Raw genomic sequence first — 15527 nt, forward strand, 5'->3', positions numbered from 1 at the left:
CAATAATTAAAGATGATAACTATATCTCTTATTTAAAGTGGTGTTCGCCAAGATTATCAATTGTAAATTTACTATTTTTTAGCCAATATTAGGAAAAAAGATGTGGGGAGACATTTTGAAACTGTGTAAATATTCTGTTCCTCATCCAATATTACTCATTTTATCATCTTTTATATTTCTTAGCTGATTCAACTGTTACTGTCATAGTGGCAAATTAATAATTTTTTAACTTCACTTTTTTTAATTTGTCATGTGGCATTGTAACCTTACAAAAAACTTTGCCTTCTGCCACATGTATCTAGTTATCTATCTACCTATCTCAATTTTCAGTATCTATACTTGGATACATATTTATTCAATAGGCTATAATTTCTATCATTATTTTTTGGGTTGCTCCTGTGTAATCTTTATCATTTGGGACCTTTCTCTTTCTTTTTGGCACATAATTTCCAGATGGATTCATCTTGTACTTTCTTATCTTCATCCTAAAAGTCATCCATTTCTCAAGGAAGTCTTTCAGTAGGGAATAGTATTTAGAGACTGAATATGGTTGCAAGAAGTGTTCATTTCTAGTAAAGCACCACTGTTTATATTCCATTTTCAATTGACAGAGTTATTAAATATATAGATATAAATATGAATATAAATATTATATATCTGTATTCTCTAAATATAATCATGTGTATATTTAGTTTATAAAAAATGGTGAATTCATACTGATACCTTCCATTCCAACACAACACCAGAAATGATTTTAATCTTCTCCATTTCCATATTTGTAATACCCCTTAATAAAGTTAAGACATCTGACTCTCAACATCTTTGGTATATGCACTGAAGGAAGGTCACCATGTACTACTTCACCAAATGGGAATAACAAACCTACTGTATAGACTACTCAAAAAAATAGACTAAACAAAACATAGATCTTTTGCAGTTCTTTTTTTCTCTGAGTTGATAAGACAGATACTCAAAGTACTGTGTTCAAAATGCAATTATGGGGGCGCCTGGGTGGTTCAGTCGGTTTAGCATCCGACTTCGGCTCAGGTCATGATCTCACAGTTCATGGGTTCGAGCCCCATGGCGGGCTCTGTGTTGACAGCTAGCACAGAGCCTGGAGCCCGTTTCAGATTCTGTGTCTCCCTCTCTCTCTGACCCTCCCCTGCTCATGCTGTCTCTCCCTTTCTCTTTCTCTCTCTCTCAGAAATAAATAAAAAACGTTTAAAAAAAATGAAACTTTGTGTTTTTCACTGTCATAGGGTTATATCACACATTTGAAAATTTTTGAGTTCATTTGTTTCTGTTTGTTTCTATATAGAGTTTTTTCCTCCATTGATTTAGATATAAATTTGTTGTGTAAAACACTAACATGCCTTCAAAACCAAACTATATAAACAGAACTATATAAACAGCAATCCAGACCTGTCACCTGCTTCCATGCCCTTCCACCCTATTTAACAACAGCCTTGTAGATAATCTATCACATTATTCTCTGGTTTAGTCTCCTGCTTCATTTTGCAAAGGGATGCAGATAGGTTTATATTTTTAGCCTCTCCCTCTCTTTTTTAAAAAATAAAAGAGAGATTATTATATTTATTCTTACACTTTGTTCTTTTTTACTTAATGGATTAGAATTGCTTATAGAAGCCTTGCTCATTGTAGTTTAGCGCTACCTATTATTCCAACGTGTACATGTATTATAGCTTCATTCCTCAATTTTCATTTTTTTAATGTTTAAGTATTATAACTAGTAGTCCTCTATTTGTGATGAACATTATAAATATTTTTCTCCCACTTTAAATTTGTGTTTTGACTGTGTTCATGGTGATGTAGCCATGAAAAAATGGTTTAATATTCTCTAATTACTTGAATTAGTTAAATTTTCTTTGTCGTATCAGAGTTTTTCAGTCATATCTTAAAAAGTCTTTCCATACACACAGTTATAGAGAAATTCACCTCCTTTTTTTTTTAAACCCAGTGTGTTATCATTTTTTATGTTAAATCTCTGATGTATTTAGAGTGTACCTTTTGATATGTTGTGAAATATGAATCAAACATTGTCGTTTTCTAAATGACTGTCAAATCATCCCAATAATCTTTGTATAGCCACCATGCTAGGTCCTATAACAAGAAAATAAATAGAATCCAAGCCCTGATATTTAGTGTCTTATGGTTTCTAAGTAGACATATATGTTAACAAATAGTTTCAATATAGTAAGAACAATGCTTCAAAGAGGATGTAGTGAGTTGTTGTGGATGTGATGGCCAAGTCTAGCTACACTAATGTGTTCCCAGTAACACTGGGTATTGAAGAACATGTAGAAGTTTTTTGTTCCAACAAGAGCAGATTGAATTTCTGAGAGAGGACACAGCATGGGTCAAGACAAAAAGGAACAGAACAGCAAAATGGATTGGGATGAGTGACTCCATCCTAGGCCCAAATTTTAGTCAGGATCCTCTGAAATCTTTTCCAGACTAGGATTCAATCATAGCCTGCTGCCCTGCCCTGGCTAGTTGAACCCACTTCTAGCAAGAATCCTGCTAAGCTAGTTCATGAAGAATCCCTCCACCCTTGACATCTGATCACTTTGGTCTTCTTGTAACAAGAATTCCTTTATCCTTGATATCTAACTAAGGTGCTCTAGTAAATGTGTATCCACTGAATCTTGACAAAGATTCTCTCCTTGATCAAACTCTAACGAGCATTCAGTGTCTTCTCTACTAGGCTCTGACTTGTAGAATTGCATGTTCATCTCTACAAGGTCTGGTTTAGCAAGAATCCTGTCAGTTTGGGCAGACCTCCATTCTCCAAATCTGATCACCCTCTATAGCTAATCAGGTTCCTCACCTCTACTGTCCCCACCCAGGGTGAGGTCTGATCATGCTGCCCTGCCTCTCAGCAAGAATCCTGTTACATAGGTTCAGCTCCTTACTGCTGATGTTTCTTTGTAGTGATTTTCCATCCACCTTCCTCCACTCAGCAACTTAGCTAAAATTCCCACTTTTCATTGTTGTATTCAGAGTCAAACCCAATCTCTCTACCCTTTTGCAGGAGTCCCTAAACCTGTCATGATAGCCCTTCCTTGAATAGTCTTTCTTATCATCTAAACAAGAGCCATTAAGTAATTTATCTTTGACATCTCTTCACTCTGCCTATTGGCTATGAATCCTCATCTGTCCTTGCTGAACTTAAAGTTACGTTCAGTTTCTCTTTCTTATTGGAATATACTCTTCCCTGTTGCAACAGTCTTGAACAAAGTCTTCCTAGCCAGGTTTCACAACTGTCCACACAATTTCTCTTTAAGAGGTATAGCATACATGGGAAGTGGACAGGGGTGGGTAGCCAAATGTGTGCCTACAGAAGTAACCAAAGAGAAATCACAGAGGCTTTACATTCCGTATAGTGGGAACCAGAAGGAATTTCAAATAAGGAGTGATGAGATCATTTTTCCATGTCATCAAGACCATGATGGCATGCTTATGGAAGATTCCTGATGGAAACAAATTAGAGTCATCATTCTCCACAGCTCACTGGCTTCTCTTTATCCAATTTCAGTGGAGTGTGTGGGAGGAAGCAAATTACACAGAAGTGACCTCAGAAATTACCCAGATGTCAGGGGAGAACAGCACACTACGGATGGGAGGGAGGAAGTTGCCAGCCAGGGAACCTAATCCCTCAGTCATTGGGGAGAGTATGGGGACTGCTGACCCAACAACAACATAAGCAACTGTCACATCATTCTTCAAGGACTATTGCCATACATCATTTCAAGTGGTTTCAAGAGAATCATAAAAATGAAATCATAATTCACATACCCAATGACATACCCAAGGACCCGCATTTCTACATGTGATATTTCCTGGATGTGTGTGGCATTCCTACAATATCAGAATTCACAAAGTGGCTAGATATTAGATACCCAGCTTTAGAGACTTCCAGGAAAATGTTTCATTACAATTGACAAGGGAGAGGACCTTCACTGCATAAATAAGGGAATTATTTATGGCAGCTCTTTATTTTTCTTACTTTATTTTAGAGAGAGAGAACAAGGGAGAAGGGAGGAGAGAGAGAGAGAGAGAAGGAGAATCTCTCAAGCAGGTTCTAGGCTCATGGTGGAGCCCAACATGTGGCTCCATCCCACAATCCTGGGATCATGAACTGAGCCAAAATCAACAGTCAGCTCAACCTACTGAGACACCAAGGCAACCCATCATTTTTATATTTAGTTATTACAAGTTCTGTTTCACACACCAGAATTAAACAGTCAAAAACGATGGTCCCCCCAGGGATAGTATATATGTCTAACACTTCCTTCTCTATATTTTTAACCCATGAGGTACCATATATTTGAAATTTTTAAGGGGGAACTTAATTCCATTTAGGAAAAAAATCAATTATGAGAAAATAATCATTTGAAGATGACAACATTTCATGAAAACCATACACCAGAAAGGCAGTCTTTTGTATGAATTTAGAAAAAGAACAAATCTGCTTTAAAAAATTATAAGTATTCTATATATATTTATTTACACATAAATATATATGTATAAAAATACATAAATTTATATATGAGAGAGAGAAACAAGAGAAAGAAACTTACATATATATATAGAGAGAGAGAGAGACAGAGAGAGAGAGAGACAGAGACAGAGACAGAGAGAGAGAGACAGACAGAGAGAAGAGGAGAGGAGAGGAGAGGAGAGGAGAGGAAAAACTTTTATGACATGACAGATCCACCAAACCCTCACCCCATTACCTGATTCTAGGCTTTGTCAATAAAAACAAAAAACAAACAAAAACCTTGGGGGTTAAAGCACATTTTTTCTGGTTTATGTTGCCAGAAACTGAATGTAATTCCTAAGGGATTTAGGACAGTGATATTCTCTGTCATATTATGGTGCCGAGATGAATACTCTCTAAATCAACAAATTCTTGGGAATGGCTATAGTCACAGGACCTGAAGCCCAAGAGCCTCAGGCAAAGGTCTGAGTTCCCTACTAGAGGTCTCCATGTCTATATTTTTAACAGTGGGTAACTTGAGAAGGGAATTGTGAGAAGTGAAAAACACAGCCTCAACTGTGGCCAAAGGCAGACTCCAGATCTGACAAGCAAAGATGGTGCTCTTCCAGAACAGACTCAGGACAGAGACCGCAAGCCCCTGGGAGGGCCAACTCAGCCTAACTGCAGGCCAGAGACTAGGCTTCCTGAACTGGCAAGGTGAGGAGATGCAAGAGGACGACCCATAATGGATGAACTGGCCAATATATTATGTCATATCATGAAATGTAAATGAAGAAAGAGCAAAGAGACTGACAAGTGTCCAAACAGCAACAATGAAGTAAGCAGGGCCCTGTGCTAAGGACAGGGATGAGGGAGGAAGGCAGGGCTGCCTGCTAAAGGTCTGGGTCTGAGATAGGAGTCCATTGATGAAGGGCAATTCAAGAAGCCAAGATCAATTTCATGGAAGCAGAAAGTAGAACAGGAATCCATGGAGATTAGGGTATGGGGCATGTATATGAGGAATCACTGTTGGAACAGCATGGAGTTTTAGTCTGGAATGATGAAAACAGTTCTAGAAAGAGTGATAGTGATGTTTCCAGGATAAAGTCAATGGCTAAATGCTACTTACTGTACACTTAATGATAAAAATGGCAAATATTAAATAATATATTTTTACCACAATATAAAGAAGAATCCCAAGTGTGCTTCACAAGAATTTTTAAACACAGGCAGAAGAAGTGAATAGCAATTTATGTGCCACACTCAGGTGGAATACAAGGTGACACCAGGAAAGCAGGTTGTAGTTGAAGACTTTGTAGAACCAGTGGTTTCTCAAACACACATCAAGAATGCACCCCCATCAGGCCTTCTTCAGCTTCCTGGCCCCACACAGCCACCTGCCCATAATGCCCAGCAGCTTCCTGCAGAGCCACAGGGTGCCCAGGGTGACCATCAGAAGGAATAAGATGACATCCAGCAGGTATTGCTCATGCCACGGCTGCTGCAGAGCATAGGGCTTGAGGTGGGCCGCTCCCCCTGTCTGGAGGATGTGGTCGATCCAGCCCACCAGCCTCTGGGCAGAGGTCAGGGGGTGAGAGCGCCTGATGATGCTGGCAGCCACCGCTGCTGACTTGTATCTGTTGGCAGACACAGAGGCAGGATGTTATTCCTGTGGCCTCAGACGTCTTAGACACCTTGAATCACACACACACACACGCTTTCCTCCACATGCACAGAAGGCTGAGTGTCAAGGAAAAGTGTTGGCCTGGTCTTGCCATAGCCTAGTTTGGACAATTGAAAAGTTCAAAATGGTCCCTTCAAGCAAAAATCCATGCCTAGTCCCAAAAGTGCTAAAGTATTAAACATAGACTAAGCTGTAAGGAAAAGTCCTCTTCCCAGGAGGCTTATGGAACACTAAAGGAAAAACTATATGTGACTATATGTGATGTACCATACACCTGACTCAGGGTAGATATCCTTAGAATGCTAATAGGATATTCTGTCCATCCTCATTATCAGATCATTGTGCCAGATGGAGATTTACCTAAGACATCATGGGTCCTTCTACCAACTCACTTAACAGAAATTCATCCTAACTTTGTGGCAGGCCCTATGCTAGGCCCTGAGAGCCCAGAGGAAAACAAGAGAAACACTGGGCCATCCAGGGGGCTTACTGTCTACTTTCTACTGTGAGGGACCCGTAATAAATTAAAACAAAAGGAATGGTGTAATAACGTATCTTGAGAAGTATTAAGAAGGTAAAACAAATTATGACTGAAAAGAGTGATAGAGGAGTGCCTTTAGGACTGTCAAACAAAGACCACATCTCTGAGGAGAGGACAGTAGAGATGAGTCTGACTGTCACGAAGGAGCCAGTCCTGAGAGGAGAAGGAAGGGTGTTCTAGGGAACAGCACTGACAAAGGGAAACTGTGTGGCATATTGGGAGACAGAAAGGAGACCTCCTGCCTCACTGAATTCTACTATAAGCAGCACTAAAATATAACACCTCTCTGAGACCCAAAGTAAGTAGGTCAGAGTCTTCACAACGCTTACAGTAGAAAATTATTCTCGACATCTAAACTAAATGCCTGGTATTGCTCTCAGAGGAAACAGATAACCTATCAGTACCATATACATTTGAGTTTCTGTCCCTAAAGTTTCACCTTTACTGCCAAACAGTGCCACACAGTGCCCATTGTGTTTCATATGTTCTTTTAGTCTAAATGATGACAAATTCTGAGAGTCCCATACCTCTTGTCTTCCATGACTTCTTTCATCTTCAGAGCAAAAGTCTCTGCCTTGATCTGCTTTAACTGGACAGAGACACCCAACTTCTTGGCTTCTACTCGGACCATGTTTTCAGGCTGGTCTCCAAGGACGGGAATCCCCACCATGGGCACACCGTGTTGGATGGCCTCCATCACGCTATTCATCCCACCGTGGGAGACAAAAAGACGGATGCGTGGGTGAGCTGTTGTAAAGCAGGAACAGAGCAGAATATGTCAGGTTGAAATCTTTCAGAACACCAGGGAAAGCATCAGAGCAGAGGAAAATACCAAGAGAATTCAAGGCACGTTGTAGAAAATGGATGTACTGATTTAGCTTTGAACACACTCAAGGGTATATATTCCAAGATAGAAGATTCTGGCCTTCTCGCAACAGAGACTCCTCTAAGTCAATCCATGTAAGACTCAGAGCCAACGGAAATTTGCAGAGAAAACTGTTAGGCAAGGCATATTCCTCCTCCCAGATATCCATCTACCTAGCAATCCATCAACTCTTCTCTCTACTTTGTTTCTCTCTGTGTTTTTCTTATGTCTTCCCTCTCTCTTGGTGTCTCCTTCTAGCTCGGTTTCTGTCTCTCATCTCCAGATCTAACCGTCTCTCCTTCACTGCTTGTGTATTTCCTCTTACTTGAAGTCTTAACACTTTCATTGTCATCACACCTCACGTGGCATTCCTCAAACATACATTCTACGTGCCTTCTCCTCCATTTCATAAGAAATCCTCTAAAGTAGGGTATGATGGACACCCCCCCCACTCAGTATTTCAGTTCCTGTGTGCTACTCCATTCTTTTTTAGAGAAAACCGAAACAAGGTGTTGATAATGAAGAGTTCATCTCAAACAGTGCCTCTCAACAGGGATGTGCATCAGAATCTATTGGTGTTTCCTTGAAAACCAGAATCCTTTTCCTTACTCCATGCCTTGTGGAAAAATATGCAGAACTCTCCATGTTAAGTTCCCAATATGTTTGTGAGCCATAATCTTGGGGTGAACCCCAGAGGCATTCAGTTGTTGTGGCAGCGAGAGTGCTCAAAAAAACTGGCACAAGGACAAAGAAACTCTTGGGGTGTAAGGAGCTGTTACCAGACAATTTTATAGACCAAGTAACAGGCTGTCAGGTTACACACCTTGACAGTCAGATATTTTGGCACACCCTTCAGACACCATCAGCATCAATTTCTTGAAAGTATGACTATACCTTTCGTAGCATAGGAACATGTACTAACATGTGTGGGAGTGTGTGTCTGTACTGTCACATGACCTAACAGGTTCACAAGAGGCCAGGAAGCAATGGCAAAAAGACCCCTGGTGTGTGTTCTCAAAGTCCACAAACTGCCTTCGATTGGGTTTGGACAACTTTTTTCAGTGCAAATATGTTTAGGTTGAAATAGCCTGATGAAAATATCACTTCTGGTGGCAAATATCAGGACTAGAATAGGAAGGAAGAAGCAAACATGGCAGCTTAAGCTTAAGCATTTGGGACGTATAGCCTGATTTCCCAGGAGCTTCAGGTGGCTGCATCTTCCCCATGCTCTAAATATTACTATTAGCTACCAACCGTCCCTTCTCATGGTGATGGAGTTGCCCCATGGAGCCCCAAGGAGACGTAACTAGAAAAAGAGAAATAGAGCCGGGCAGTCCTTACCCAAGAGGTCATTCTGAGGAAGCCAGTCCACAATTTTCACGTTTGCTGCCAATTTGACATCTTTGGGCCACTTAGAAGCCTGACACTTCCATATCACCCCTTGAGAGAGACGAGCAAAGGCACTGTTCATCTCCATGAGAACTTCCTGGGACTGATAGGTGCTCACCATGGAGCCCAGGGCCACAAGGACAAAACCAGAGTCTCCAAACTTGCTGATGAAATTCTCAAATTCCTGGAGAGAAGTAAGAAAGGAAGGGAGGTGAATAAAGCTGTTCACGGAAGCCTAGACAGCCATGAAATGAGAGACATCTATTGACCAAGCACAGCCTCCAATCAGTGCCTAGAGCTCCCTGTCTTCATACGCTTCTCATAGCTCCGAGGACAGCTTGGTACCCTCTGCACTGTGCTCATGTCTGTTATTTCTGGTAGCCTTGAAGTCACACACCACACCATACAAATATTTCCAATAATCACAAATGGATGCCAAGAGACCCTAGGTGTCCAGCCACTACCACAAAAGCCCCCATTGCACATGAGGCACTTAATGCATACTGTAGCATCAATATCTAGATTCAGGACTTCCATGTATAACAATGTTTCATTAGAGGAAATTTGAGGTGATGACAACTTCTTTCTTCATTGTGCACATGGCTCCAGTACCAGGGTCATCCTCATCTCTCATTTTTGTCTTGGGAGATATGGCCATTTAGGAATGTTCCCATGCCAGATCAGAGATGCTAGTGCCTGGGTGAGTGCCAGTTGCTGTCGAGGCCTACTAGGCGGCAGGAGGCATTCTGGAGGCTGAGGTAGATGCTGGGAAAATATCTGTCATGTGGCTCCTTCATATAATTATGAGCAAATTGTCTGTCTTCTTAGTTGAGAGTTCAGGTAAGGTGTTTGGCCCATTTTAAAATTTTAATTGATTGGTTTGTTGTTAGTACTGAGTTTTAAGAGCTCTATGTATATTTTGTATATACGGTTGTATATTTGTGTGTATTACATTTTGAATAATAGCCATTATCAGGTATATCTATGAAATATTTACTCTTGGTCTGTGTCTTCTCCGTTTTCTCGTATGACAGGTATGTCTCAGAACAGAGATTTTTATTTTTTTAATACAATTTATTATAAAATTGGCTAACATACAGTGTGTAAAGTGTGCACTTGGTTTTATGATAGATTCCCGTAGTTCATCACTTACATACAACACCAGTGCTCATGCCAGCAAGTATGCTCCTCAGTGCCCATCACCCATTTTCCCCTCTCTGCCACCACCCCTTCAACCCTCAGTTTATTCTCTGTATTTGAGAGTCTCTTATGGTTTGCCTCCCTCCCTCTCTCTTTGTAATTATTTTTCCCTTTCCCTTCCCCCATGGTCTTCTGTTACGTTTCTTAAGATCCACATATGAATGAAAACATATATCTGTCTTTCTCAAACTGACTTATTTCACTCAGTATATTACCTTCCAGTTCCTTCCACATTGCTGCATATGGCATGATTTCCTTCCTTCTCATTGTTAAGTAGTAATCATTGTATATATAAACCATATCTTCTTTATTTTTAAAATCAATATAGCCCACGTATCGACTCTGTCATAGAACATGCCTTAGGTTTTATATATAAAAAGCAATCACCAGGCACTACATCACCTATAATCTCCAACATCACCTCATAGGAGATTCATACTTTTGCATTTTACACTGAAGTCTGTGATCCACTTTGAGTTCATTTTTTTGAAGACGTTAAGATCTGTGTCCATTTATTGGAAAGACTATCGTCTTTTTGTGATATTTCTTTTAAAGTTTTGTCAAAGATCATTTGACTAAATGTATGAGGGTCTATGTGTACTCTCTATGCTATTGCATTCATCTATATGTCTGTTCTTTGGCTTATACCACACTGTTGTGATTATTTTAGCCATTCCGTAAGTCATGGAGTTGACTAATGTCAGCCTTCCAACTTAGTTCTTCATCTTCAAAACTGTGTTGGCTCTTCAGGGTTTTGACCAGTCCATGCAAATCTGAGCATCAGTTTATCAATATCCACAAATAACTTGCTGTGATTTTTAATGGGATAAAAAAAAAAAAAAAAAACAAATAAAAAAAAAAAAAAAAAAAAAAAAAAAAAAATTAAAAAACAAAAAAAAAAAAAAAAAAAACAATTAATTAAATATTTAAATAAATTAAAAAAAAATTTAAAAATTTAAATAAAAAAAAAAAAAAAAAAATTTAATAAAAATTAATACCAAAAATAAAAATTAAAAGAAAAAAAAAAAAAAGAAAAAAAGATTTAAATTAAAAATACAACATTTAAATAAAAAAAAAAAAAAAAAAAAAAGAATTTAAAAAAAAAAAAAAATAGAAAAATTAAAAATAAAAAAAATAAATAATAAATACAAAAAAAATTTACATAAAATTTAAAAATTTTAAAAAAGAACAAAAAAACAAAATAAAAAAAAAAAAAATTTAAAAAATTAAAACAAAAAAAAAAAAATTTTAATACATTTTAATTAAAAAAATAAATTAATAAGAACAACAAAAAAAAGAAAAAAAAAAAAAGGAAAAAAAAAAAATAACAAGGAACAAAAAAGATAAACATTAAATTTAAAAAAAAAAAACATTAAAAAAGAAAAAAATTTTAATAAAAATAAAAACAAATAAATTAATAATTAATTAATAATAAACCATAAAAAAACAAAAAAAAAAATAGATGTCAAATACAAGTCCCTGCAATTTAACCCTTTCTTTTCTTATAAGAATTTTTTGGCTTTTAGATCTTCATTAAGGCCATTGATTCATTTTAGGTTGATGCTTGTATATGGTGTGAGGAATGCTTGAAATATATTCTCTTCCATGTGAATGAATATCCAGTGATTTCAGCACCCTTTGCTGAAGAGACTATTCTCTGCATTGATTGCACTTGGCACCTTTGTCAAGATGAATTGGTCACAGATGTGTGAGTCATCCAGCCCTGTTCCTTTTCATGTTGACTTGGTTATTTGCATTTCACTACATTTCAATGGGAGATGAAGATTGGCTTTTCCATTTCTGCAAAAAAACCACAAGTAATAATAAGGCCATTCCAATGTTGATAAGGCTTAGATTAAATTGTAGATCACTTTGAGTAGTATTGATCTCTTAACAATACTAAGTATCACAACTCATGGTCTTGAGATGTCTCTCCATTTATTTAGGTTTCCCTTAATTTCTTTAAGCAAATTTGTAATGTCCAGTGTATATGTCTTTCACCTCCTCAGTTTAATTAGATGCTGTTGTAAATAGAATAGTTTGCTTGGTTTCATTTTCAGATCGTTCATAGCCAGTGTATGAAAACACAACTCGTATGAATTCATTGGGACTCTGGATATAACATTATGTCATATGAATATCAAACTACTTCTACATTGTCCATTCCAATTTGGATGCCTTTTCTTTCTTTTTCTTGCCTACTTGCTTTGTCTAGGGTATATGTGAATAGCAGTGATGTTGGTAGACATCTTAGACTATTGATCTGAGGCAGCAGGATTTCAATCTATCCCATAGAGTATGACGTTAGCTGTGAGTGTTCCATACATACTCATTACCACGTTCAAGAAATGTCTCTTTACTCCTAGCTCTGTGACTGCTTTTATCATGAAAGGAGTTTAGTTTTCTCAAATATTTTTCTTGCCTCTCTTGAGATGATGAGCTTTTTTATCCTCTTCATTCTATTAATGTGCTGTATTATGCTGACTGATTTTGTTATAGTAGACCAGTTATAAAATATCTTTTCTCTCCTTTAAAAGGTTTGACATCAGTCTATTTTGCCTGAATTTGATGAGCATATAGCCACCCTAGATGATTCTTAAAGAAGTTCACAATCTAATACCCTGAAAATTAGTTTCATATCTTTTGTCAATTCTTCAAAACATTTGTTTCTTACTTCCTCTGCATTTGTTGACTGTCTCCAACTTACCTCATTGTGCCATTCTGGCCCTTCTTAAATCCATCCAGCACAACACTATAAAAAACTACCATCCCTAAGGACCAGTCAAAACCAGCTTTGTTGTCATTGACATTTATAAGATCAGTGTAAATCTATCATCTTGGCAAGGGCAGAGCATGATGTTATAATAATAAGCTTAATACTTCCAATCCCTAACAAAAAAATAATGGGACAAAAAGACTACAGTCTCACTCAAATAATTTTATAGGTCTTGGGAAAATAGTCAGTGATATACAGAAACCAAACGAATGCCCAGTCAAGAAAGGAGAAAAAAGCACTCTCAGAAAGGTGAGAATTTCCATGGCAATTTTACTCTCTTGTCCCACACTCTTCCTGGAGTGGCATGCCATGGTCCAGAGGCAGCAATATTGGCCCTGCCTTTTGTAAGAGAAGAAGAATTGAAATAATTTGCAACAATGTAGCCACTCTGTACACTCTCACGTGACAGGGTTAGATCTCACCAGACTTGGAGCTCTGACTTGGAATGGTAATATTGCCCAGATATCAGGTTGCTGGGAGTATTGCAAGACAGTAGAGCGCATAATGCCATGTAAAGCCTGCAGGGATATACAGAATTTAGAATCTTGGGGCTAGAGAAAATGTGAATAAAATACAACAAAACACCTCTGTACCTGAACAGAATCTGGATAAGACTCTTTGAGAACTTAAGACATTCAAATTAGCCAAGTATACAGGAAGAATCAGGTGAAGAAAGGCATATACAAAGGTCGAGACAGGAAAAATGCTCAGAAAATACCTAAGAAGATTTTAAGTGGTCTTCCCTGGCTGATCCAAAGTATTAAAACATTCCCTACTAATTAATTAAGGTGTTCAATGGCAGCTTCCAGATACAAGTAGAGGTGACTGTTTTTACAAATGCCCACAACTTTCTGCAAAAGGTCACAAGACATATTAAAAAAAAGAGTAAAAATCTAAAATGTGTCATTTAAAGGAACAAAATAAATCATCAGAAACCCTCTTTGAAGAAACAGACATTACATTTACTAAAGAAATGCTTTGTAATTGACTAAATATGCACAAAAAACTAAAAAAGAAAAGCAGACAAAGGTCAAAAGGAAATTGGGAAGACAATACATGAACAAACAGAGAATAGCAAGAAGCGACAGAGATTATTTTTCAAAAAACAAACAAAATCAAAACCTAAAATGCAATAACTGAATTGAAAAATTCACTAGAGGAGTTTACTGCAGACCAAAACAGACATGAGAAAGACTTAGTACACCTGAAGACAGGACATCTAAAATATCAAGTCTAAAGAACAAAAAGGAGAAAGGGCAAAAAAAGTGAATAGAGTGTAAGGGACTCATAGGACCCCTTCGTGTAGATTAATATATGCATTAGGGAAATCTCAGGGGAATGAGAGAAGAAAGAGTAGAAAGATTGCAGCAAGAAACAATGGCACATATATATAATATGTAGACAACCCTAAAGATTCCTCACACATCAAAAAACGTGTCATGACTAATAAAGAAATTTAGGACAGTAACAAGAAATAAAATCAGCTCAGAATATCAACTGCATTACATTAATAATGAACATTTCAAGAAGGACATTAGAAAAATAATTTCATTTATAATACAATCCAGAGAATAAAAATACACTTAGGAATAAATTTAACCAGAGAGGTAAAAGAGTTTACATTGAAAACTACTAGACACTGCTGAAAGAAATTAAAGAAGACACAAAGAAATAGAAACAAAATTTAGGCTTCATAGATTAGAAGACTTAATACTTTAAAAACGTCGGTACTTCCCAATATGATCCACAGGTACAATGCAATCTCTATCAATAGTGAACAGCATTTTCTTTTGGCAGAAATAGAAATCTATCATAAGCTGATATGGAATTTCGAAAACAATTTGTACCCAAAACAGTGTGGAAGAAAGAACAGAGTTGGATGTCTCACATTTCTTGATATCAGAGTTACTGCAAAGCTACAGTAATCAAAATAGTGTGGTATGACAAAAAGACAGATATGTAGATCAACCAAATAAAATAAAAAGTCTAGAAATACCGCAGGTATGTTCGGTCAAATAACTTTTGACAAAGGTGCCAGACCATTCATTAGGTAAAAGACTGTCTTTTCAGCAAACAATATTGGAATACTGGATATCCACTTGCAAAAAACGAAAGTCAACCATTGGATTATACCATATGCTAAATCAACCTAAAATGGATGACAGACCTAAAAATACAAGCTATACGCATAAACTCTTAGAAGAAAATAGAGAGAGAAGTGTTCATGTCATTGTATTTGGTAGTGATTTCTCATATGAGACACCAACAACACAGACAACAAAATAAAAAATAACTACATTGGATTGCATCAAAAAGAAAAACGTTGTGTGTCATAGGACACTATCAACATAGTGAAAAGACTCATGCCCTCTATCTCAAATAAGTATATAAACTTAAGAAGAAGAAGAAGAAGAAGAAGAAGAAGAAGAAGAAGAAGAAGAAGAAGGGGAAGAAGAAGGGGAAGAAGGAGAAGAGGAAGAAGGAAGAGGAGGAGGAGGAGGAAAAAGAAGAAGGAGAAGGAAATTTTGCAATATATGAAAACACGAATGTACCTTGAGTCCATTATGCTAT

The 15527-nt window shown here is 37.4% G+C and overlaps 1 protein-coding gene across 3 annotated transcripts in view; it reads right to left on the bottom strand.

Moving 5' to 3' along the window:
* Positions 1-5733: 5733 nt before the first annotated feature.
* The window catches only part of LOC120242474 (UDP-glucuronosyltransferase 3A2-like), a 30349-nt gene continuing 20555 nt past the window's right edge, over positions 5734-15527 (bottom strand). For all 3 annotated transcript variants that reach the window (XM_039248267.1, XM_039248268.1, XM_039248270.1), the window contains 3 exons: positions 8933-9164; positions 7254-7473; positions 5734-6138 (listed from right to left, as the gene is read on the bottom strand). In XM_039248267.1, coding sequence (XP_039104198.1) covers positions 5862-6138; positions 7254-7473; positions 8933-9164 — 729 coding nt within the window. In that variant the 3' untranslated portion in view covers positions 5734-5861. The remainder of the gene's footprint in view (positions 6139-7253; positions 7474-8932; positions 9165-15527) is intronic.

This window comes from Hyaena hyaena, unplaced genomic scaffold (genome assembly GCF_003009895.1).
Source record: "Hyaena hyaena isolate Hyena2069 unplaced genomic scaffold, ASM300989v1 scaffold_310, whole genome shotgun sequence".
Lineage (NCBI taxonomy): Eukaryota > Metazoa > Chordata > Mammalia > Carnivora > Hyaenidae > Hyaena > Hyaena hyaena.